This window comes from Rhea americana, unplaced genomic scaffold (genome assembly GCF_003343005.1).
Source record: "Rhea americana isolate MKP2758 unplaced genomic scaffold, rheAme1 scaffold_352, whole genome shotgun sequence".
Classification (NCBI taxonomy): domain Eukaryota; kingdom Metazoa; phylum Chordata; class Aves; order Rheiformes; family Rheidae; genus Rhea; species Rhea americana.
The window spans coordinates 466,149-492,557 of NW_028186482.1; the positions used below are offsets into that span (position 1 = coordinate 466,149).

General features: G+C 44.7%; 1 protein-coding gene across 2 annotated transcripts in view; it reads right to left on the reverse strand.

Annotated features, from left to right (window-relative positions):
- The window catches only part of SLCO2A1 (solute carrier organic anion transporter family member 2A1), a 41,811-nt gene that overhangs the window by 5,154 nt on the left and 10,248 nt on the right, over positions 1 to 26,409 (reverse strand). For both annotated transcript variants that reach the window (XM_085311990.1, XM_085311991.1), the window contains exons 2-9: positions 18,297 to 18,434; positions 15,410 to 15,572; positions 9,789 to 10,004; positions 8,395 to 8,493; positions 6,516 to 6,649; positions 4,850 to 4,931; positions 3,435 to 3,599; positions 2,608 to 2,797 (exon numbers count right to left, since the gene is read on the reverse strand). In XM_085311990.1, the coding sequence (XP_085168116.1) occupies positions 2,608 to 2,797; positions 3,435 to 3,599; positions 4,850 to 4,931; positions 6,516 to 6,649; positions 8,395 to 8,493; positions 9,789 to 10,004; positions 15,410 to 15,572; positions 18,297 to 18,434 (1,187 nt within the window). The remainder of the gene's footprint in view (positions 1 to 2,607; positions 2,798 to 3,434; positions 3,600 to 4,849; positions 4,932 to 6,515; positions 6,650 to 8,394; positions 8,494 to 9,788; positions 10,005 to 15,409; positions 15,573 to 18,296; positions 18,435 to 26,409) is intronic.

Below are 26,409 nucleotides of genomic sequence, written 5' to 3' on the forward strand. Positions count from 1 at the left end.
TTTTTCTTTTTCTTTTTCTTTTTCTTTTTCTTTTTCTTTTTTTACCTTCTCCAGTTGTAAACTAATCAGCAACTACCTGGAGAAATGTGTCTGACCTGATCCAAAACTGGACAAAAAAGATATGCAAAAAGTGCTATCTGGAAACACCGTTCTGATGGAAACTGGAAGCAAGCTGTTTTCCAAACAAACTGGATGACAGAGTGAAGGTCAAGAGGACAAAATGAATCTGTTCTGTACTGTCTTACTGCCTGAGGGAATTAATTGGCTGGAGAAGCACAGTCCATATTCTATACATCCAGCGTCAGGGCCCTATCTTTGGGCATGATGGGCAAGGGGTAGAGCTCAGGTTCATGAGTCTGCATAGCTCAAAGCTACCTAGAGCTCTACATGAAAGATACTTTCATTTTTATGCACTGCTGCCATTGCAAGGGGAGAGGTTTCCAGTGTAATATAGGGTAACAGCTGGAAGTGGTCAGGGTAGTCTGAGTAACAAACTGGACTCATGAAGTGTGCAGGTGTTGCAGAAGAATACCTGAGAAGAGGGAGAGGGGAAAAGATCTGAAAGCTTGAGAAGTGAGGTTTACTGAGCCCCTGATGAAATGAAAGAGTCTACTTGGATGTGATATCCAAGGAGATGACCTCTTCGGGTTTGTCACACAGTGCATTTGTGTTCTCAGCTCCCTTCTAGATAGCACAAGGCAGGGAAGGTGCAGGCCTCCCTTAGCATACTCTTCCACCTGGCAGTCACTGCAAACTGTTGCAAGAAAGAGCATGGACAACTTATTCACAAGTCTTTCTCAAGCAGCCTTGTGCCACCAGGTAGACACAAGTAACTCCGCAAGCCCAGAAGCTGGTAGAGGCTAGAGGAGCCACCCTAAGCTCTCAGAAGCCTATAGCCCCAATAGTCCTACCTCGTATGTTACATAAGTTTGCAGAAAAGGAAAATGATGAGTTATATCTGTGAGCTAAGGACTCTGACAACAAATACGGAAGGCAAAAAATGAGTCAGTTTTCCCCCAGCCTCTTCTTTCATGGACATCCCTTTGCCAGCTTCCAGCTGTATTAGCAAAGCCCATAAACACAGGTGTATCTCAGGCCGAGACAAGCAGGCAATCTGACACTGGTGACAGGACACAAACATTTTATGAAGGCTATGTGGCAGTTCTGTGCTTTCAGTTGCAGGTTTTGCAAAGGTGATACCAAGATGCTTTCTAAAATTTAGCTCAGAAAGAACTGGTTCTTGAGCCGAGGGATATCCTTGCATTTGAAATCTTGCTGTCATATAAAAAGCAGGTATGTCAGTGCCTCACTGGGTGTCTTCAGAACTGAGGTCATTCTCTCCAGATAATGCTTCTGGCTGTGAGTACATCCAACAGGGCTGCACACTGAGTCCTTTTACTTCGCTGTGTTACATGCATGCAGGGACTGGGGAGAGAAGGAATGTTGTGGTGCTGCTAGGGATCTTACATACCTCCTGTTCCACTTCTGCTCTCAGTTTAGCTACCTGGACACTGGCAAGCTGCTTCATTACAGAAATTACCAAAATGAAGGGAAAAAAGTGTCTAGGAATGTCTTTGTTCATATGCCTTCACATGCTCATGACTTTCACAGCACATTCTGTGCAGATCTCATTCCAAACTATAAACACGCCGTCCACTATGTGTTCATTTGCAGAGTTCTGTTGCTTTCCTTTACTATGGTTATTTAAGTGGGTTTTAAGTGGGCAAAGGGAGAAGTACATTGATTGCCCTGTCCCTCACCCCTCTGACATACCCCTGGGACTTACCACTGGTGAAAAGAAATATTTGTATGAAAGCTCCTTGCTGAAATGTTGGCAGTGCATTAGGAAATGGGTTGAGTATGAGGCACTTGACAACAAACTTGGGGTGGAGTCTAATGTGGCTTTATCTTAAAAAAGTAAAAAGATGTGATAAGAGCCAGAAGTTTCCACCCAGGTGAACACAAATGCAACTCTCAACTAGGATGAAGAGAGCAGACAACCTGCCCATGTGTGGAGCTGATTTGGACATGGGCACTGATACCACATATCAGTGACCCTTTCCTCCCCAAAGCTAGAGTGAAAAATACACCCTGTTTGCTTGATACAGAAAATCATGGATAAATGCACTCACCATTAGATCTCCTCCCAACAGTGGGGTTCAGGAGCAAACAGGAAAGTGGACAGATCTCCTCCCCTTTCTCCTCCATGTGCATATATTCCACTTCCAAAGATATTCAGGTCAGAAATGGTCATTAGTTCATTTGATTTTATCTATGAGAGCTGTTCCAAAGGCTCTGCTGGAGCCCTCACTGTCTAAAAATGCCTACATATCTACATATCTACCTACAATGTCTCCTGGTATATCCTCCCCCAAAAGCTGACACCTAGGGCCTACAGGGTTCTCACTGATGATCACCTAGCACTTCTTGCCTGGCCTACCTGCTTATGTGTGAGCCATGGAGTCACTGTGGACCAGAGGATGGGCTACCTTCATACAGGTGTAGGGGATTCACTAGTTGACAGTGACAGACTTCTCTGCAGTAAGTCAAGAGCTGGTGAGAGGAGGAATTAAGAGACAGAAACAGCCCAAGTGTCTCTGTTATTACCTGGAGGGGTAGATCCCGTCAATGTGCCCTGTGGAACAGCCCATGAAGAAGATAGGCAGGCAGATGAGGATGGAGAAGACAAGCACCACTACAGCAAACCGTGGGATGGCCCGGAGGGAGAAGGCAAAGCGTTTCATGACTATTCCTCCTAAGAGCATCCCGAGTGCTGCTGACGGCAGGTTCACAGCTCCTGCAGAGGAATAGAGGAATTAGCCTCAGATTCTGCCTGCCAAGACCTATCTGCTATCAGGGGACAGTGGCAGTGGTTTTGTGCCCCTTGTAGTGGCTGTAAGAACCCACAGACTGCACTGTTACTGAAGAGAGACCAAAGACAAAGGTAGCTGACACCTACAACAGGTCTCAGTCTCAGATGTATGACTAGAGATGCAGGATCAAGTTTGGTGCATAATCATTGTCTGTTGGTTTGCTTTTGCCAACTTCTCTAGGCATCACTGAGATCTGTATCTGCTTCACTCATGTAGCAGGGCTGCACATTTCCAGTGAGAGCTGTTTCTGGCCCACAAGTACAAGCAAACAAATGCAGTCAGGCACTGAGAGACTGCATGACAGGCATTAGCCTGGCCTCGACTCTGCTGGCATCTCAGGGCAGGAAAAGGAAAAACTCATCAACTGGCTCAAGGTGGTTACCAGGTCTCACCTGCACCCTTCCCAGATGCTTCGCTAGGAAAATGCGTTTCCAATAACTTTCTCTAGCATAGTAAAAAAGCCTAGAAAACAGGTGGTTCTCTGTTGATGAATGTGTTTTCCACCCTATGGTTGCACCTGTTAGAGTTCAGGTGCATGTGCCTTCACCAGGCCATGCTTACCAATGAGAAAGTTGGCATATGAAGATGTGGCACCATACTGCTTCTCCAGAAACTTGTTGAGAAAGGTGGCAAGACCTGCAATGACTGAGGAGAAGCTGCACTGAGCCAGCACTAGAAGGATGAAGAGAGGATTGAGGAGCAGTCTCAGGAAGATCTTTGGGAATCCTACAAGGAAACAGCAGGGAAAATATGATTCAGCCATTTGTTCCTCATATCAGCAATTCATATCATGAAAAAAACTCCTTAGACATAGACTATTCCTAGTGAGCTAATACAGGGAGTGTCTAAGGACATGGGAAAAATGTAGAGAGGGAACCCTGATTTGGTCAGACAGCTGGCAGGACAGTGACCAAACTATCTTGAGAGGCAAGGTGGAGGGCCAGTTCTGCCCATCATCCTCCCTCTCTCTCACACTGTCAATGTTTCCAAATCCACAAGCCCTCAGAGCATTTAGCAGCCATAGTATCTTTATTTTTTGAAGCTGAGGTCATATTCTTGAATGGCACAAATGAGCAAAAGGGCATGGGTTTCAGTGGAGCTGCATTAACTGAGTATGTGGAAGGTCTGATGCCTGACACCGTGAATCATAATATATATTCCTTATGGGATAATGTGTCACCCCTGCCCCAGCCAGGACAGCCTGGCTTTTCAGCACAGTCAGAGTGACTCCAAGCTGCTCAGGAGCTGCTCTGTTTGCTTGCTGTCTAATTAGTTTTTCTTTTCTAGCACAGAATGCCATGGAGACCTGGCATCATTTATCAAAGCCCAATGAGAAAGAGAAAAGGGAGTCAACAACCACAAGATCTGACTGCAGTGGACGGGGAGGGAGGGAATATCTTTATCTGGAAAGAAGGCATTATACAGCTAAAAAAAAAATTAAACTGGTCCCTCTCATCAGAGACATCCCTATTCAAGCCTGTTTCAGCTGTACATAAACAAATTGGTGTAAGCTGCAGTGTAGCAATCTTCTTAAACCAATGCTAGTGGTGCCTGGAGCCCTTGACGTGCAACAGTGGGCTAAACACTGTGGGTAGCATTTTCCAGGGTAGTCACGTCAACGAAGAATCTCAGAATTATTTTCAGAAATGACTCAGGCCCCACAGACCTATTGTGACATGGAAGCTGTGTTTATCTTCCAGTAATTCTTAGTGAATGACTGTCTGCATATCATGTTGTGTTGTGCAGTTAGGGGCTTAGGTGCTGGGCATGGTAAGACTCTGGAGATCCCCAAGTTGGCTCCAGTGTCTCCACATAATGCAATGGAGACACTTGAAGGCTCTTGAAAAGCACTCTCAACTTGAAAATGTGTAAGTGGCAGTCTCCACCTGCCCTGGAATGGCTGGAGGCATCAATGGGGAGCACAATGCCTTCCATGTACACTATTCCCCCGTTGCTATCAAATTACAGTTCTTTACTTTTTATGAATTCCAGCAAGGAGATTTGTTCAGCCTCTCCCTTCTCCATCTTCTTCAGCATGCCAGACTCTGAATTTGGGTCCTGAGGAGGGACAGAAGAAGAGCCTGCAGTGAGAGGGGAGCCCTTGTGTGTGGTTAGTACAGTCCAGGTAAGGAGCTAGGTTAGAGAGAGGTGATACCATTATTTATCAGAGATGATCTTTTACCTCCTGCCAAGCCTGACAATTTGCTTAAGTTTGCTCCACTACAACTATTGAGCAGAACTGAAAGACAAAAAAGCTTGTCCCATCCTGAAAGCTTTGAAGACCTTGGAGAACTTTCCTCTCCTGAACTCTGACAGAAGTAAAAACATCAGTTTTTTAATTCTACAAAAGATCTGAAAATGAAATTTGGAAGTGGGTCAACCGAAGTCTATTGTGTCCTCTAATTGTAATTATGAAATATTTTGGTTTTGATTTTGACCTTAAAAAAGGATAATTAAGCTACTTCAAACAACAAACTATTTTTGAACCTAAACCATGAGTGTTTGTTTTAAAAACACTGAAATGGAGCATTTTGGTAATTTTACTTTTTTGTTTGTTTCTTTTGATAGGAAACTTGTTTCTTTTGATAGGAAACTTTTCTTCAACATTTTTCCAAATAAAAAGCATATTTTTCAAACACTCCTCCTGACTTAGATCCTGCACTTCTCCCCTAGATCCTGCACTTGGGAATCCTCTGCTTTGAGCAGAGGGTCTCTTTGCTGATGACCTTGCTAATGTCAGTGGAGGACTTGCAGAGGACTGGGCAGTGTGGTGTTAAGATACAGCTTTTGCCAGCGCACTGGAGCACAACCATTTAGAGTACCCCAGAAGGGTCAAGTTGCCAAACATTGACCCCAAGAAGCCATCTAGCCACTTTCTCCCAGGTCTACCAAAAACCTTCTCAACAGATGCTGTCCAATTTTTCCTTAGGAGCTTATAGTGCTGGAGCTTACATAGCTTTGTTCTACTAGATGAAATCACACTCGCGCTCAAGTGGCATGCCTCTGAGAAAAACTTCCACTTGCTCTAAAATGAGTCTTTCAGATTTTTCCATTTGTGTAATGGAAGCTCATCCCATTTGCTTTGTATTTGGCCACACCCTTCAGCTGAACAATTTCACTGCTATTCTGTATGGCATAGGGCATTCCTTAGTCTTTCCAGTGATCTGAACCAACGTCAGCATCGCCTGCTGTGTTCGTGGACAGCAGCACTGCAGTGGTTGGACTCGTTCTGCCATAGTTTAAGATCTGTGGCAGTGACTCTCAGCCAGCCTGTTGAGACCTGGGCCAGGCCAGCCACACAGAGCAGAGCCTGTGGGAGTTCCACAGGAGGAGAGGGCAAACAGGAAAGGAGGCAGAAGAAAGGATGCAGCTAGCGGGAATTACGTGATCTCTGCTTTTTACCTGCAGAGCTATGGGAGTTCTGGCATTCCAACTTACTGTGAGAGAATGAAGAGCCCTGCCCCTCATCTGGGTATGAAGCGTATTTGAAAGATTTTTCACTTGTGAGTAATTACAAACCTCTCACAAAGGCTTCTGTACTCTTTTCCTCCCCCACATCCATCTCCGCTAGTGGCAGATATTCCCACCCAGAGCATGGCTCTGGCAAGATGATGTCTGGCCCCTCCAGAGCTTGGGTCTTACCTCTCCTTTGAGCATGTATCGAGGAAAAAAGAAATAAGGAATGGAGGTGACCACCAAGCAACCTGAGGAGATCAACAGTCCTAGCCACCAGGCTCCGATCCACCGCTGGTCCTTTGGTGTCAAACTCACTGTAGCTGCAAAACACAAGAACCTATTATAAGATCTCTGTTCCTGCATATCTTAACAGCAAAAGTAGAAGCACAAAGGGTTGGTATGGGCCTGTGTGTGGCATAGTCCCTTCTATACCAGTTGCCTTCTATGTGAATGGACAAAAGTGGAACTCCCACCACTGTTTATAATGGATGCAAGATGGAAGCCAAGCCATGTGTGCTGTGTCTCTATGAATTCTTTCACTTAACTAGATGTGGTAATGCTTCTACTTCCTTTCTTCTAGCAGTGAACCTATCCCACCACTCCTTATCCAAACCACACTGAGCTTCACAAGAGCACATTGGACAAATTTGCTTAGCCAAAATAAGTGAATGGCAGAGATTCAAGTATTCCCTGTTGAGCCAGTCAGCAATGCACTGTTTATGGGGGCCTAGCTCTATCCCTCTTTGCCTCAGGCACATGGTTTGTTAGGAATGTGGCTGGCTACAAAGATTGTCTAATGAAGACGGGAAGTGGAAAATTGCATAGCCACTTTCTTGGAAATAATTCATTTCCCATTGTTCCAGCCTTGGTAACTGTCTGCTTACAGAGATCAAGGGAATGACCTGTGCTGGTGGAAGAGCATTTTTAACGAGAGCAATTTCCGAGTGGATAAAGCTCCGGGCACTCACACCCTTCTCTGAAAAAAGCAGGAGAGATGAGAGCCATTCCATCTCCAACATAGACATCCTTCAGATGGGCCAGCATTACTCATGGGAGGTCGAAAGATTGCTTGGCTTGGCATGGAGAGTGCATCTCCCCATTGTTAGGATTTTACGAGTGGAAAAGGAACAAACAGTAGTCTCAGGCCTTTGCTGGTCTCTGCAGGCTTCCTGCTAGGCAGGAATAACCCGGGGTGTGGTGTGAGAGGAGTCCACACCCTGGCAAAACAATCGCCTGACTTCCCCAAACAGGACCAATCCACTCTGGGTGCAGACGTCATCATGGAGCGACCACACAGAGACTGCTAAATCTGTCTGTCGCCACAAGGACCAAGCCAAGGCTTTTTTGTTTTTTTGCCATTTCCTGCTTTGGATTCATTTATTATTCTTATCAGGCATCAGGCAAAAATGTCACATGGGCTCTGATCTCTTTATGGAAACACAGGAAAAGCCACATTAATGATGAAGCTGGGGAGAATTCTTTAGTGATTAAGTTACCAGAAATCATATAAGCACGCACCGCAGATAAAGAAAATAAGCCCTGTGGCAGGGCGCTGACCTGGTCCCACTCTCTACAGAGGTTGTGTGCTGATGAAGGGTAGAGGAGAGCATGCCGAGCAGATTCAAGCCTCCCTGTGTACACTTAGGGCAATGGCTGCCAATGGTAGTCTTCTCCCTCCCAGGACACTTCACTACTGTCTCTGCTCCTCTCCACTGTGCTAGAATAATGCAACACTTTCTCAGCATGGTGGCAGCAGGCACATTTCAGCAGTGACAGGCAGTATTTCAGTTCAGCACAATCCGTGATTAAGATGTGAGAACATCCCCACCACTGGGCTCTGCCTCAACAGCAACTGCAGGCACAAGCTATGGCCATCCATAGCCTTCTTCATGGGGAGACAGAGTGGATAAGCACACTCACTGGTGCTATTCCAGGTCAGGTCTTTCCAGGAGAGTGGGTTTGTGAGTTATTGGAGCAAGGCACATGCTACTGCCACCAATCATTTCAGAATGACCTTCTGATTCTGTAATGTTAGAAAGTCCAGTACTACCTGGGAAATACTCACCAATGTCAACTCTTCCAATATCCACAAAAAGACGCAGCACCACAGATCCCAGCAAATATCCAAAAGCAGGGCCAAACACTGCGATGGAGAATAAGATGGCTAAAAGGAGGGGAAAGAACCACTGTAAGTAAGCTACTACTGAGGGAAGAAAAACAAGTATTGGAAATAAACATTCTCTTTATTTCATTTTGCCAGTCAAAACTATTTGAGCTGAGAGAAGCAAGGCTTACCCACATGGAAAACCTTCTCCAGAGCTCTTACATGGTGTGGCAGCCCTTTCCAGCAGGATTCTGGAGCAAAATCTGCCTGGGTGGATCTAGAGACCCTGCCAAGCACTTCAGCACTTATTCAAAGCCTGTCCTTGGAAGTCTCATCCTGAAGGCTTTCCCTTCTCCTTAAATACTTACCTTATTTTGGGATATCCAGTTTTGACTCCTAAACCACTCTAATGCCTTTGGCTGCTTCAAAGACATTGTTCAGCAACAAAAGGAATCAAATTCTTAAGTAACTTACAAACTGATTTGGAAGATCATATAAGGGCTCCAAGCCCAACTAGGCTCTACCATTCACTGGGAAAAGATTTGCAGTTTAACATGTAAGCCAATACTGATTTCTATGGGACCTCTCCTGAGCTTAAGAACCTGTCTCTTGGAGGGACTGGTGACTAATTCCATAGCAACAATGTCAACTTTGAAGCCTTGCTGCAAAACTTGCATTCATTGTACAGTATGTGGCTATGTAATGTCTCTGGCCAAAGCATAATAACAGATGCAAAATAAGAGCAGGGGAAGGCTTCTGAGAAAGTTTTCTTACTACTTTCCCCCCCTGAGTGGCACCGTGTTTTCACAGGTACTAAAGCAAGGGAGAAGTTCCATCTCTTCTGGATACCCATCTGGCCTTAACCAGCTACACCTATTCTACTATTCAGTTATAAACCTATGCGGGCTTCCTAACACCCATACCATAAATATAACCCTGTAGAGGGCAAGGGGACTAACATCTCATTTGCTTATCTGCTTATTTGCAGATTTGTTTATCTCTCAATTTACTGAAATAATCTATGAGAAGCAGTCTCTTTTTTATAGAGAATTTAACTAGTTGAAAAATCTGTATTTCTCTGCTAAACCCTACTGGGCAAATTTTCACCAGCCCTAATCTTGCTCTGGAGTTCATTCGCTGCAGGTAATTGCTGCCTGCACACCTACTCTTGCCCAGAGCAATAATATTTCCTGTTCCAGAACTGCTGCCCTAGCCTGTCTCCTAGAGGGCAGTAGATCAATATCTAAGTAAGCATCTCTCCATTTCAGCTCTAAAGTCCAGAGGACAGGGAATCTGCAATGAAATAAGGCAAAACAATTGTCCTGCTTCAGCAGCAGAGAGATCTTTCCACTTACCAACATACAGTGGGGAATTGTTTGCTTCTGCGAAGTCGTCTACATAGGATATCCCAAAGGGCTGTATGGGAACTGTTCCAATTCCAGCCAGCAGCTGGGCGATGACCATCATTGCCCATATACTGCTGGCCTCCTTCTGGGGATCCTGAGTGGTATTTGGGCATACAAACTTATTCTCTACATAACAGAGTTCAGCTTGGATCTGGCTCTTGTTACCTGGAATGGGGGGGGGGGGGGGGGGGGGGGGGAGGGAGGAAATGACCATTACAATCATTGGCATGTTTCTTGCCTCCTTCTTTCTGACTCTACCTCTGTGTCACCTTTACTCAGAGGGGATGCATAGTGAAGCAGCTGAAAGAACTAGTTCAGGCTAACACTAATTCCCATTTTCCCTTCTGCAATGTTACTTTTAACTTAGCTCCATTATTATGTGGCCTTACAAGCAGTAATGGTGCATGAGTGTTGGGAATGTCAGTATTGTTGCCAGTATGTGGAAGCCCCTCTCCTTCCACTTCCATCAGCTCTGGGAGCAGATCTGCACCTTGAGCCAGAAATTGCATTCTTGTCCACAAAATCTGAAGACTGTACTAAATGCCTTTATTTCTCGGTACCAGGAATCTTCCAAATTTCCTGTATAGTCACACACTATTGGAGTTCAGCTGAACTTGCTCATTTTAATCAGTAGTTATCATCACCTTTCCATTCCTTTGTGGCATTATATTGAGGTCAGTGTAGCAAATGAACAGAGTGTTATTTTCATCAGACTTCTCAGGACAGACTGATTAGAGAAGAAGGAAACAAAGTAATTACTCTTGCGTGCTGTGACTGTGCAGGTGAAAGGTCCACCCAAAGTCCAACTCCAGCAAACCACATTTCAGCTGTCAGCACAGGATAAGAAGTTCTTCATAAAAATTGAAGTAAAGCTAGGCTCAGCCAGTTGACCTAAGCCTTTGGATGGACTGTGTCAAAGTCAGCGGAAAAACATAAATATTCACAGATGGAAAAACCCATTCCTTATTCAAAATAAAGGCATTACAGAGCAAATAGAGCAATCTCAGTCTTTAATATTAGCTGTTTTCATTCTGTCTTTCTTTTTATTATTATTATCTATAGTTGTTTCAACATTCCTATCACATCTTCCTAGTTAAAGAAATAACTTTGTGGATTTTCTACACTTCTGAGCAAATAGAAACAAAATAAAAACAAATATTTGTTAGGTGATTAAAGGTTTTCATTGGCATAATATGACAGCACATTCCTAATAGTAGGACACCACAAAAATCATTATGTAAGTTTATCTGAAGCAGTGCTTGTCTGAAGGGGCTTGTCTTTTCAGAAAGAATGAGCCTCCTTTGCTAATAAAGATTCTACAGCAACAGAAAAATGAGAGCCACAGAAGCTTCTCATGCTAAATTGCATGTTGTGGAACTCTCCACTCTCAGTTTAACAAATACAGTGATACTTTCAAAACCCGAGCCGTGAGTTGTTTTCCCTGCCAGTAGTCTTTGTTCCCTCACGGTACCTGGGCAGAAACACGGAGGAATGCACGCTCGGATAGTCAAGCTCCCAAGTCTCTGTTGCCCTCAGGAGCAGCTCAGGCCCTTTTAAAGCAATGATCATAATCCCTCACATCATCCTTGCAGTCAGGCTGTTAGGAGGTTTTCATCCTGTTTCGGACATCTCACTGCAACACTAACTCTACCCAGGACTGTAACACTTCCACAGGCTGTGCCAGCCCCTTATCCATCTGATACATCTGCCACAACAGTCACCTGCAAATGCCCTGCCAACCGGGATGTGGAGCTCACCACTATCAGCCAGACAATGACAGCAAAAGGCATTAATGGATTCAAGCCATTGCCAGTGCTATGGCAGGGCCATCCACGCTGTGCACTTGGAGCCTAGTAGTTGAAGATACCCATTAGCAGCCACTCTCCAAGGCATTCATGTGGGTGTCCTTAGGCTCCTTTGATTCCTCCTCCTTGAGGTGAGGAAAGAGAGCCCTGATACCATTTCATATCACAAGTCGTATCACTGTTGTGAACAACACCATGACTAAATGTGGTTTCATGAGGCAATGGCTTGCCTGGGGCTCAGACCAGTTTCCTGCATGACAGCATTAGTCATAGCAGCCACGAAGACAGGGTGAGGTGCATGCTTCAGCCCAAGCGTGCAAATCAGTCTATGCAAATGCCCAGGCTAACAACACAGCCCAGTCCAGAGGAAAAAGACAGGCAACTGTGCCAGTACCACATTAGGACCAGCATGGGGTTGCATATAAACACATATGGCTCTGGGCAGGGAGGCAGCATGATACATGTTGCTTTGACTTGTTTCCTTAATGATAAAGAGCAGCCCTTGTCCCAAATCCTGACCAGTTCACACTCTGACTAATGAATTTAAAGCCTCTTTCTCTTAAGCTGTTGGAAAACTTGGCATTCGATGCTTGATCCACTCCTCAAACTCAAAAAAAAAAAAAAAAAAAAAAAAAATCGAACATTTGAAAGGGAGGCAGCTGCAAGCCAGCAGAGAGCTGGTTTTCATATTTCCAAGTGAACATTGGAACACTTTCACACTAAGCCATCATTTATAAGTGTTTCATAGAGTCTGGGCTGCAGATCAGCTCTGATGGTGCCAACTTTCCCAGAGCAGAGCTGACACGGGATAACAAAGGAGCGGGCTTCTAATGCTTTGGTTGTCAGATACATATGAACATCTTTCTCCTAGCTGTGTCTTGCTCCTTATCCAGGATCCAAATCCTATTGTACTAGGTGATGTACAGAGAGACTACAGAAGACTTCTGCTATGGTGAACACATGATCTAACTAGAGAAAGTAACTTGCCTAAGGCCACCCAGCAGCTCCATGGCAAAGCCAAGGCACCATTCCCCAGAGTATCAGGCTAACATTCAACGTGTGTGACCCAAAACCTTCTAATTAATCTTCTCACTAGAAGTGCAAGATTTTCTCTGGTTGTCACTACTAAAACTTCTGCTCTTCCTCTCTGTGGCACAGGCACAGAGAGAGAAGCTTAGCAAAGAGATGAAGTGACTTAGGAGCCTAAGTCCCATTTTCAAAAGTGGCAGGCCTTGAGGAGAATAAGGCTCATTAGCATTCCAAGGATTTACAGGCTGAGGTCACTTTGGAAACCTGAAGTCAACCTTACATGTAATGTAGACACTTCTGAGTACTGCACTTTGCATGGCAACTGGAGCTGTAATCATACACACCAGCCTGTTCCCAAAGCCTGCCTTGGTTTAATCAGTAGCCCTTCTTAGTATACATCATATGATCTACTGGCTACTGCAGAAGAGGCATCAGGGACAGACAATCTAAACTGTGCTTTATCACCAACATGCTGATCCGCAGCAGGAAGATGACCTCATTTCTCATGTTTTAATTTCTCTATGACTTAAATGAAGATAACAATACTTTCCTATCCTTTGAAAAAAGCTTTGATCTATAGGTGAAACATCAACTACATTTGATTCACCTTGTGTGCTCAGCAAGGCTGCAGATCATTCAGAGCCCTAGCTCCTGGAGGAGGAATTTGTAGTCTTCTCTCTGGCAACACCATAGCTCTCAGCCTCCTGAACTGAGACCATCAAGAGCAACATCTGTTGTCACACAGTAAAACCAGGAGAAAGAAGAAGGGGTCCAAACCACAGCCAATGTGCCAAGGCATACACACTCATCAACACTATACTTTCAGATTTGTCAGATGAATTCCTTTGGCATGAGAGCATATGAAGACTGACGCACAGTGTCATAGCTATTAATTTCTCAAGTAGATAATGGCCATCCAACAGGACTGATATGGCAGCACTGTTCTGGTACAAATCCAGCTCAGCATTCAGACAGCACAAAGCCTCAGTGGGCAAGGTGCTGCAGAGCCTGCAGTCCACCACAGGGTGACTGGAGGAAGGAAGAGAGCTTTGAGCCCCCCAGGAATTGCATCATTGCCCCAGTGATGCCAGAAGTGAAGTGGCTTGCTCACAGTCATGCAGGATATCAATAAAACAATCATCATCTCCTGCATCGCAGGGCTTCTGTCCCAGTCTGCTGCCCCAGAGACAACTCTGTGCATCGTGTTTCACGTTCTCTCTTCAGCTGTCTTTTTGCATAGCTGAATGACATTTCATCATTAATAATGATGCTGTCAGCAGCAGCAAGTCATGAAGCTTTAGAGCTGCATGTGGGACATTTCTGATGCCATGAAAAACAAATCTGTTTCCAGGATGCTCAGGAGCAGGTTGGAAGGACATGCACAGCCTGTGCAGAAAGCAAGGACACAGTATGATTAGTGGTCCAAAGAGAGGAGGGCTTAGCCAGGAGAGAAATAGATCAAAAATAATGGGTTAAACTAGTAACATGATTAACTTTCAAAACAAATATATTATAACTGTCCCATAATTTCCATGTTGGAAGATACACTTCCCTCACTTAACGGGTAGCCCTTTTACAAATATTCCTGAGGGTGGCATGGCCATGTGGAATGCTGTATACCTCACCTGTTACAGCTGAGGATGTCAGCCCTATAGCAAGCTCCTTGTGCAGTTTTGGGGGAAGAGGTGTCTTGACAGCCTTCAGAGAGATCTTGTCCTGCTTAACTTGAAAAATAGACTTAGGTAGAGAGACACTCCCTCTGGAGGCGTTCAGGAGCATCTGAGGAGAATTTAGGTGCTTCACAAAAGCAACTAAACTTGTCATCTAAAAACGTGGCACAAATAACATGCCCAGAGGAGGTAGAAGGGCCCACATGTAACTGTTGCATTCAAAAGGGCTTGCCAAACTGCACTGAAGTCAGACTTATAATACCTGCCTTAGATCCTTCCCTCCAAACACTGTGCTTGAATTCAGCGTCTACTGAATACAACCATTCCTTTGTTTTCAAGAAGGCATGGGAAACCCAGTCCAGTGCAACTGTGGCCAGATTTATGGTGGGGAAAGTGATGACAGTAGGAAGACTTAGTGGCTGTACAGTTCTGTGGAGCATGAGGTGATGATAAGAGATGAAGTGGACATCTTTATTTGCATTAAAGGTTACTTTTTGGTTGGAAATCACTTCTTTCTCTGACACATATGGGCAAGAAGAGCAGAGAACAGTTGAAAAATCAAAAGGAAGATGAAAAGTGGAGTGATCACCAAAAATGATCTGATGGATTACTACATCCTATTATCCAGAAGCTGATCTCCCTGTATATATACTTACTCATAATTTTGCTCTTGTGAAATTGCTGGTCCTCAGACAAGTTACTCTGCTCCTTTAAATGTCCTACACATCTGCCAGACTTGATGAGAAAACAACAAGGATCAGAGGAGCGGACTTCTGATTGGGTCGGCTTAAAACTGGCAGAGCACAGCACTTGAAGTGCTTGTAGAGAGTGATGCACAGGGTGTAGTACATCTCTATGCTAAGTCCTAGGCATGACATTAACCTTTGGATGAACTATCTAATCTGGTCCACGGTGGCTACCAGCATATGAAAAGGCCTTCTCAACACACCTTTTCTGCTGAGTTACCCATGCTGCCTGGACTGAATCAGAAAAGGCACATCAGCTATGTTATGCTGCTGTGTGTTACCGACATCCCTTTTCTCCAGGGAGGAGTGGACGCACTTACCTGCACTCAGCGTGGCATATTCATAGGGGTCTGAGAGGAAGTGAGGAAGGGTCACCAGGAAAGCTCCAAGTGCCAGTAGTAGGCCCCCTACTCCTATCACTCGAGGACGGTGAACTCGGCTGCCAAAGTAGCTGACAAAGATGATGAGGACAACATTGCCAATCTGGGAAGAGCAGAATGAAATTTGAAGAACATCAGAAGACGTCATGGAGGAAGTCAGGCCCTCTCCTAAAACTTTGTTCCTCCAGCTCTGTATGCAGTTGGGTGGAGAGCTGTCTTGGCCAAATGGTGCTTGGCCCCTGAAGAGCAAGAACAGGGCAACTCTCAGCTACACCCTGCATATTCACAATGATTCAGTGCTTCCTTCTTATCGAAAGTTAGCGGGCCAACTCCTTGGGTCCTGTAACCTGTGTGCTTCCTTTCTTATCATGGACTGCTTCACACCTGCTGGTGATTTGGCTGGGGCTTTCTTCAGCACCCACATGCTCTCCACCCAGTAGGATGTGGCATAAACTAATGAGTCCCCCAAATCCAGCAAAAACTTTTGCACTATATTGCCTCTGCTCCCATGATTCTAAGCAGACATTAGCCCAGCCACAAAATCCAGTTCACTGTAAATGTTTGTAACATTGGATTTTGGAACTGCAGATATGATTACAGTCCCATTCTTCTCATTCTGCTAAAATGGTATGAAAATGTGCAGCTTATTCAACACATTATACAAGCAGTAGCTCTTAGGCACAGGGACAAACACCATACAATTACAATTACAGATATTTTGTCAGTTTGGGACAAACTAAACAATATTTTAACTTTGGTATTTTATGTCTAAGTTTCCTCTTTATATACATTTCCATGAGCTCCCTTGTTTTGTCTCTTGCGGTTTTTGTTCTTGGAACTGATGCAGCAATAAATAAGAAAAGACTATCAACCTAGACAGGCAGGGGAGCTTACACAGAACTAGAAAAAAGCACAGAAATCTTTCTTAGAGCAGAGAAGTAAAGATGTATCTATTATCTGAAAGCTGATAGTATTTAACAGCATGGCATATATCGTATTCCAACCCTTTTCCCTTTGTACTCTTACAGTAACACACTGTGCTGTATAAGTTTTATTTTTTATTACTTCTCCAAACATAAAGTCTTTAAGTAAAAGTAATTTCTCTAGTGGATAAGAAGCACACAGGTTAATGATGTATCACTGCTGTGAGTGGTAGGATACCCTGTTGAGCACAGCTATGCTGGTTTGGGACTACCAACAATAATCGCCAGTATTGGATCTCTTTCTTCGCATGATTTGGGTTTGATTAAAGTCAGTGGGAGGTCTTTCATTGGTTTAAGTGGGCTTTAGAGCAATCTTTTAAATCTTAGATAAATGTGCTGGTTGAAGTAAGACCTGGGCACCTACTTCTCTGAGGTCCCTGGAGGACTGCAGTCTAAGCGTCCAAACTCTTGGTGAAATATCTCGTGCAAAAAGACCAGCAGTATGCAAGATGAGCTGAGATTAAGTGATTCTCTCTCTGCCATAGAAAGATATTCTCTCCAAGCAGGCCCCTTCATAGCTGGACTTGAAGTACTACCAGAACAGATACAACTCATGACAATATGAACAAGAAAACAATGTGCTTGTTTAACAAGAGATTTACTAAGTGCCTAAGGATTCATTTCGAAAGAACAAAAAGATCTTCCTCAAAACTGAGTAATTACAACTTCCTCTGCCTGTGCACAAAGTTGGAGAAGAAAGGAGACAGGTCCTATGCTGAAAACTAACAAGCATGGGCCCTATCAGGCTAGCAGCAGAAATGGGCTTTTAGGGAATGTTAGAGTCAGCTCTGTCCAGTGAGATGCCTGGGCTGATCTCAGAAACACACATCCAGGCTTGCTGATGAAGTAAGACACCCTAAATCAGTATTCTGAAATCTAGGTCTAATATGTTCCCAATGGACATCCTCAGAAAATAGACAAAGGTACTACTTGCAGTTTCTGGGAAGTTTTCAAATTTATCCAAGCAATTCCAGAACAATAAGGGATTAGAAACTGTCTATAAGAATTTCTTCAATTCAGGCACGACAAGCTTTGCCCTGCTGCAGGGTAGTGCCATGCATACCTGTGTCCTTCTAGTCCTTTCCCAAAGCAGCACAGATACTATGCTTCAAAGTTGAGCTCTCTCCCCACCCCATTATGTTGAGATCATCAGTTCCGGGGGCGGGGGGGCGGGGAAGGTGCCTGGATATCTAGCCTCAATCTATTCTCCCAATCTGACCCCAGGAATTTTGGATATGTCTATACCCTTGGCAAAACTGACACATCCAATGAAAAAACTGCTGCAGTGGTCAGGCTGGTACAAGTCTGGCCCCAAATCTCGACAGAGCGTCTGCTGTTCTAGCAGTTCTGCTGAAGACAAGGTATATGTTCTTGCACCATATGCCTCAGGGGGTTACATATCTCCCAAGACATCCAGAACTGGTTAAGGAACTTGCCATAAAGCAGCCATAGATCAAGTATCAGGTTTAAATTAAAGCTATTTTTACAGAGTCAAAAGAAGCTGAGTTGCAACTCGAATACAGTTTATATTGAGGCCAGCCTAGCAGGAGGATGCCAGTGAAACCCAGTCCTTTACCACATGGCCATCAGAACTGGGAACACTGGGGTAGGGGGTAGATGTTGGCAAAGATGCTGGCCTATATCTCCTTTTAGAGGTCATGAGAAAGCTTAGAATGACTCAGGCCAGGATCATTCCTACAGGTGAAACCTATCAAAATAGGGAATTCTAATGGAAACTACTGATGGGGCTGTAGTCATGGGTGTATTTTCTCTCCATTCTGGCCCTCACACAAGCACTTCACTCATTACCTCAGGGCCCTCACACAAGTGTTTCCCCCTTTTACCTCATGCAAGCTGGAGATGAAACCTGAAGAGAGACTTGAGAGCCCAAAGCGTTTCTCAATAGTTGTGAGGCTGCTCTTGAAGTTTGCACTGTAGAGGAGCTGGGAAAGCTGGAGAAGGCCATGGCACACCACGAACATCTGTGGGTAAAACAGTACCATCCCACTTAGTACCTGATAGCTGTCCCACTGATGTGTAACTGCTTACCACCATGCCCCAAGTAAGTGATCTGAGTGTCATACACACATGAACTCAAGTAGGACAACACAGCTTCATCTTTGTTGTGTAATAAACCTAAGAAAGAGCTAGATTCACCATGCTGTACTGCCATCCAGTATCACTTTTCCCTTCCCTTCCCTTCCCTTCCCTTCCCTTCCCTTCCCTTCCCTTCCCTTCCCTTCCCTTCCCTTCCCTTCCCTTCCCACCCATTTGTTCACTGCACTGCATGTGTCTGAGGGCATCAGTTCTGAACACAGGACACACATGTCTATGTTGTGGACATTCTTATATACTGCAAAGTATTTATGCTGCTTCGCAAGCCCAAAATGCATATTTTGTTGCATCTATTGGTTGCTGAAAGCAAATAAGTGAGCTCGTCTTTTCTACTGGGAAATTATTAATTTAGCTTTACAAAATGAGCAGTAACTTTACTGTTACTAATATTCATTATTACTTGCACTGTGGCAGCACTTGGTGGAAGGAGGACCTCATGCGCAGGGAGCTGTACAATGGTAAAGCTGCTGTACTGCAGCTGAAATGAGCTAGCTGAGACCCAATATTTCAAGTTGGTTCCTTGGATTCACTCAGTTGTAAAGTAAGTTAACAGTGCTTTCTTCAAGGGATTTTGCAAGACAAAGCTCATGTTGGTAAAGGGCTTTTAAAGCTCCAGCAGGAAAGGATGAAATACGTGCAATATATTCTCACTACTGGAAGACCTTTGTGGTTTTCTAAAAACAGCATTGTTCCCTTGAGTCATCTAAATCATTGAGTCAAGTAAGAAATCAAACTAAATGAATACAGAAAAGGCAAGAAGTAGAATACACAGAATATATGGGGCAGAGCATAAGCATGGTCAAAAGAGCCAGGGTGGCCAGAGAAAGGAAACTATTCTCAGAAGGGGATGGAAGAGACAGCTCAAAAGCGTCTTTTGATCTATATTTAATCAGAACACTTTTCCTTTATTTTCCTTGGAATAGAATGTGTTCACGTGGTGCCAGAAGTATTTTAAAATCATTTAAAAATGAAAAAGGTCTTTTTATTTAAATTTACAGGAAATCAAATATTTGCTGAACACCGGAAGCATGTCCTACAAAGATAACGTCGGGAAGCCCAAGATGATGGATGAAGGATCAAAGGTACTGCAGTGCTGACAAATTCCTTATGTCCTTGACTAGAAGAATAGCAATAATTGTTATTCTTATTTATTTGGAATGACGGTAGCTCCCAAAAGCTAAGGACTGAAACAAGACTCCATTGTGTGAAGTCCAGCACAGAGAAAGAATGAAACCATCAATCTGACGCAGATAATGCAAATGAAACAGGTGAGTAAAACGGACTTCTGGGGAGCACAAGAGGTCACAGAGACGTGGGGATTTGCCTGTTTTGTTCCAGCAATTACAAGAGAATGAAGAAAGCATGACTGCTTTGTGGAGCTTCTGGGAAGCTTATTCCATGAGGAAGAAGAGCATCAGACAGAGCACAGAGTTGGATATCTGAAAACGTAAGAAACGGGACAGGAACTTAAGGCAGAGATGAAGGGGAAAAAGCAGATGATACCCTGGCTGTGTGTGGCTAGGATATAAATAACCTGGAGAGCACAGAAAAACAGTAAAAGAAGGTGAATGCAAAAAGATGGAAAAAAGGTCACAAGAACCAACTAAAATTGTGAGTTCTCCAATCGTGTCTTGAGGGGATATAAGCATACTAACACACCAAGAACACTGACACCGTGGTAGTTGGGCAGGAGAAAAAAGATCCCCAGCTAGCATTTTTCTATGATGAAGAGCTACAGAGCCGCAATGTGCAATGTAACATGGGAATCACTCCCAGAGAGGAGGCAAAACAGTAATGAAATATTTGAAAATAATCTTCTGAAGCTGAATGAATTTTAAACCTTCCAGCTATTGGGACCTGTATTCAAAACCACAATGAAACATGTGGTTTTGTGGATGATAGCTGGATCCACCAACTTCACTTTCCCAAGCCCTGACGTGGGATCATGCATAACTAATCCAGCCAGGTCTGGCCTGGAGCAGAGAGATGACTCCTGTGAAGGTGAGAAATGGGCTGGGAATCTTGTTGCCAGAGCATTGATTTTTGTTTCTGCAACTCTGGCCAGATTCTACTGAAGTTGTTGTAATAAGGAAGTGTTAGGGAAACAGAGAAGGGCCAGGAGCACCTAAGATGCAGAACAGCCCTAAGATGCAGAACAGCTGGAGAGAACATTCTCCTGGTGCAAAGCATTAGCTAGAGAAGTAGAGTGGTTTACCAGTGGGGAGGGAAGAGGGTGGATCACAGAGGCTGAATTTAACACAGCAAATGTCAGCCTAATCCCAGGACTAATGGGAAGATGAGAAGTATATGGAAGAGTGAAGATGCTGGTGGAAGGGGATAGAGCTGACAGAACAGCAGGAGGAGAGGTACTGACTGTTCCACAGAATTGCTAGGATCAGCAGGAGATAGGGAAAAGACAAAGGGTAGAGAGAGGGGAATCATCACTAAAGGGACTGTACTTCATGACAGGATGTGGGATAGGAGACTAGAGGGACAAACTGAGGTCAGAGAGGACAAGCAGGAAGAGATGGAGAGATTGCCTGAAATGGGCTCGTGCATTAGTGATATCCTGAGGCTGGACAAAGCAGGGCAGTGGATCTGGAGAACTCGCCTGGGAGCAAGGTGGGGCTGCCCAGGGTAAGGGAATGCAACCCACGAAAAATACAAGTGGAGGTTGAACAAAAGGGGAGTATGACTGGTGCCCCTCTGCCCATGAACCTTGTCCCGCAGAATGACATTGGCCTGATGCCTGGGTGATGGATTAGTCTGTCAAGCTTGGCAAGCCTGTTGAGCCCCAGGGTAGGGTGACAGGGATGGGGACAGGCATGCCTGCAGGGCCTGGAAAGGCCTGGCAGACCGGTACTCACTCATTGCAAACTTCCATCATGTGAGAGACTTGCCACCAGCATTACCCAACTAATGGAAAATCAGTCCTTTCTGTCTGACTAGGCTTTCTGCTACCCTGTCTTGCTGCAGTACACTGGGAGACACTGTGCTGCATGCACACCACTGGCTCTGAAGACCAGCTTCCGACTCATTGGACTGTTTAAACTAGAACAATTCTGAGCCTAGAAATGCCTCTCTGGTACATGTTCCAAATTTTCTTTTACACTTCATTGCTCCCTTCCTCTCCTGATTCCATCACAGGGTGCAGGATTTGGGTACTTACAGCTGAAACACAGTTTAGTAACACTGTTTTTCTACTACAGCTTCTTTGAATAGAATTAGTAAGAAAGGCAGAGATGTGTGTGGATTGTGCCGGGCAGCTGATTGCACCCCTCACTGCTACTGGCATTGTACTGATAAAATGCACACAACAGCCTCAGCTCTTGGGTGCAGGGAAGCTAGAGGATGTGAGGGGAATGGCAGAAGAGATTTTTTGCATAGGAAGAAGGTGAAATTAGAATGCCACACAAAATAGTCAAAGCAAAGCAAAACAGCCTTTGCTCCAGAACTTCTGCAGCTGAAGTCTGGCTTTTCCAGATATTTAACTGTCCTGAGGTGAGAGATGTGCCAGATTTAAGACTTCCCCTGCACCCAGAAGGCTCAGTTTTAATTAAAATAATGACTGCTCAAATCTTGAAGGTCCTATAAATAGCTGGGAAAGGGGCCTACTTGGCTGGTTGCAGTACTCCACAAGGGGAGCCTCTGCACTACCTGACTTCAGCACAGAACAAGATGCACTAGATGTGAAGGGCAGGCTTCCAAGGCTGGAGATGTGGCTGCACAACTCTCCTCCTGGCACCATGAATCCCCTAGCAGGTTGTCTTGGGCCTCTCCTGTCCCACTCCCCCCCCCCCAACATACTGTTTGTGCTGATGTGGCCCACCTGCACATTGCTCTGACTTCCTTGTTTTCCCTCAGACTTTCTTGACAATAATCCTTTATTTTCTCTAAAAAGTTTTTGAATTTTCTGCCCTTGCTCTTTCGTTATTACACTCAGTCTTACAGCAGAGCAAGCAGCCTCAGCTGAAACGAAACACTCGCTGTAAGAGAGGAATGCACCCATGTGTACCCTGGAGCACTCACTACCCAGCTAGGTAGGGTAAATGCAGGGGAAGGACAGAAATGGAGGGATGTTTGCCCAAGGCTTGTGGCAGAGCTAGGAAGAGAAGTCAGGTCTCCTGCCCAGTAGTCAAGTTCTTCAATCTTTTCTGGTACACTAGTCTCTCCCAAATTTTACAACTATTTTTCATGTCTCTGCCCTACAGGTCCCTACCTCCATTCATCATCTGTCTTTTCCATTCCTTCCTCAGAAACCAGAAAAAGCCCTGCTGCCCCTACAAACCTTTCCGAATGGTGTGAGTGGGTTTGGGGAGAACAGCACTTTGTGGAGGCATGCATGATTGTAAAACCACCCTGAAACCACTCATAATCTGCTGGTTCCTGGAAACCAGCACGGCAGCAGTAACTTTTGCCAGCACTGCCCTGTTTTCTTCCAGCTGTAGAGATCACCATATATGCTGTGTTAGCTCTGCACATGCACAGAGCATCCCTATGACAGGATAGAGCTACTATCATCTATCTTTCTTAACACTTAACAAACAAGAAGGTTTAAAGAAGAGTAAATCAAATCATTTGAAGGGAAGTTTTGCTGACATAAAACAGGCTAATGGCACCAAAGGTGAAGACATGGTTAGAGGTTAAGGAGTTGGGGACACTCCTACAAATATCAAGCGCTGCTCTTAGCCCATTTCTGACCCTTGTGAGCCGATGCTCTGATAAGATCTCAGAGTATTTTTAGAGCAGCAAGTGAGTTGCAGCTAATGGTGCAATTTCAGGCACCTGGAGTGCAGTGCAGAAAAGCTGAAGGCATGCACCCACATGCACATGAGCATGTACACACACACATACGCACACACATATTTGAACAAAACCCCCTCTTAATCATCCTGACATTTCCTTCAGAATGCTTGAGTGATCCTGACTCCAGGCTGTTTATACAAGACACTTGATTCCTTTCCAAGATACACTTTATTTAAAATGGAAGCAAATGCCTGGGGAGAGGTTCCTCACATACACCACTGTTCTCCCCTTGCCATCTCTTGGAGACCAACAGCTTCCAAGGCAATGATTTTTGTAAAGAAGCAAATCTTACCCTGTTTCTTGGAACAGAGGGGTTTGATCTCTCCATAGTCCAGACAATACTTCTCTGCCTCCTCACCTCAGGCTCACAATTGAGAGAGCTGCTAGATATCCAGACAGTCCAGACTCAGATCTCCCTTAGAAGAAATGTACTCAACAAATGCTTGCCCAGCAGGGAGGCAGGCTGGACTGCAGACAGCTTCCAAGGACAAGTAAAGCACTCCCTCAAAGAAGCAGCAAGGCTGAGGTCTAACCTACTTATGCTAAGGGCCTAGAAGTCCCCAAGCAAGGCCAAGTATATGCACAGTAGCCTGTGCACTCTTGGAGGACATATGAGGCCTTGGTTCAGCCTCCTCTGCCACCTCAAAGGATCCAGACTCATTCTTTCCTCTTCCCTGAAGTCTATCCTAGTCTGTAGGCAATAAAATCAAGGCTCTGGGAGGAGAGAGGAGTCCCCCAACCTCCTGTTGAATCCAATCCACTATCTAAAAGGAAGATAAGAATTCAGAGGCCAGAGACAGAGGGCAAATCTGTCCTTGAGTTGGCTGCTGCCTTGAGCTTTTGGGATCAGGGTGAAATTGCTGCTCCTGGTGCTGGATTTGTGCCAAGGTGGGCCTAGGAGCAAGATCCACTTGGCCACCAGTGCCGTGATTGACTGCCCTGGCTGCTTGTTGTCTGACAAGTAGGCTCTGTTTGACAAGGCAGCATCCTCAGCATGGCCCTTGGTCCTTGGCAATCCCCCTGGCATGAGAATGGTCAGATGGGTAGCCCCAGGGCAGATATCCTTTCACGAGCTTGAGTCCTTAGTGTCATAGTGATTTCTCAGCAGTGCCCTAGGAGCAGTCAGTTTTGAACACAGTACCAGTCTCTAGCACACACTTGCACTACCTGACAACACATACTAGGTCACCTAGACTCTTCTTTTCAATTATTGCTTATGTAAGATAATGCACTGTCAAAACAGTCACTGGCCATAATGAACAATTGCTAACTAAAAATACTCAGAGACTATACTTTAAAGAGACCTGCTATAGAAAATGGATGGAATGTCCCTTGGTCACCAAAGCAGCCAAGAAAATGCTTGGGAAGTCTGGCTAAACAAGAAAAAAGGTGAGGTGCTTGATAATCCCGGCATGCATCTTCTGGAATTAGGTCAGAGTGGAGGTCGTGGCAAGATAACAGCTGCAAGCTTCTTTTTATTTGGAAGGAATTAACTGCTTCTGTGGAACCTCCAGAAGTCAGTAGAAGTTTAAAGATTTTCTCTAGCTGGGAGTATGACTCTGTTCTGTGGAGATCCAGAGTTTATTAAGAGTATTGCTAAGTGCAGCTACAGGAATTGGCATGGCCGCTGCCCATTCCTATCTACTCTCTAGAGAAGTAAGTGGATAGTTTGTCACTCTCCTACCATAGCTTCATGCTATGTTTACAGCAGTCATGGCTGAAGTCCTTTCTCATGCCATATTTCAGTGCCTTCACCGTGGAAGCTCTGCCCCAAGATAGAGAATGTGAAAATTCTGTTGTACAGCTCATTCTGCTGAAAAAGAGAATTAGCAATGCATCCTCACCTCACAGATCTTGAGGTCTAAGCCCACAACAGGTGCTGGGAAAACATGGGTGTGGAGAGAAAAATGAGCTGACCATGTCCCATAGCAGAACATGAAAAATGCCTGTGCTCTACTCTTCACCTAAGCACTGATTTTTAAAAATGCAGGGACATAACCACAGCCCAGAAACAAGCAGAACAATCAGAACAAGCAAACGGGAATAGACTGGAAGAAAATGGTAAAGAAACATGTGGGAAAATGAGTGTGAAAGAAAAAGCTCCTTTTACCAGAAGGTTGAATTAACTGTGGAGAAAGAAGATGACAGTGGGACTTTCAAAGAATAGTTGCTTGAGTTTTTACTACTTCTAAAATATCTAGGACTGAAGTCCCACACCCATGGAAACTAATGAACTCCACAGTAGACTGTGAACTCCCCATAGTCTCACAGAGTATCCAGTCCTATGGGCTGGAGCCTGTGTTATACCCTCTACCCTACTCCGTTTTTTATGTGCACACAACAGTGCTAATGTAAGTGCCAGAAAGCTTTTCCATGGTAGCACTGCTAACTATGCAAATGGAAAGAGCCAAGGTTTAATTCATTTGATTAACACAAGATCTGTCTTGGGAGCAATAAAAAGAAGCGAAGATACAGAACCTATCAAACTGTTCTCAGCTAATTGATGACACTGAGTTATGATGTGGCCAAGAACAATTGTTACAGGAAGACACACAATGAATCTGGCAGAAGAAAATATTTGGAAAGGACTAGGCGTAAGGACAATCTGCTAGGTCTTTCTGTCTGTATAGTGCTGTTAGAGTTGTATTTTGGGCTCTGGAGTGCCAAATCAAAATCTTTTGAACTCAGTGGAAAGTCTTCTCGATGACTTTGGCCTAGACTCCACACATATATACTGGAGAGGTCAAACCAAAAAGCTACAGCTGAGTTTTGGGAAAGATCATGAATTTGTCCTCATTTAATGGACATCTCCTCCCTTCTCTCATCTGAAGCACCCCTAGTCTGTATCTGGGTTAGAAGAGTTCCAAGAATCCTGGCTCAGTGCAGGACACCTCTGACCTGCACACCTCAGAAGGCTCCTTCCACTTTCAGTCCTCACCTTACATTAAGCAAGGGGTCTTGAGTTGGATCTAGACAACTCCCTATGCTGGAAGGTGAGATGAGGCAGGGATCACAGATTCACAGAATCAATAAGGT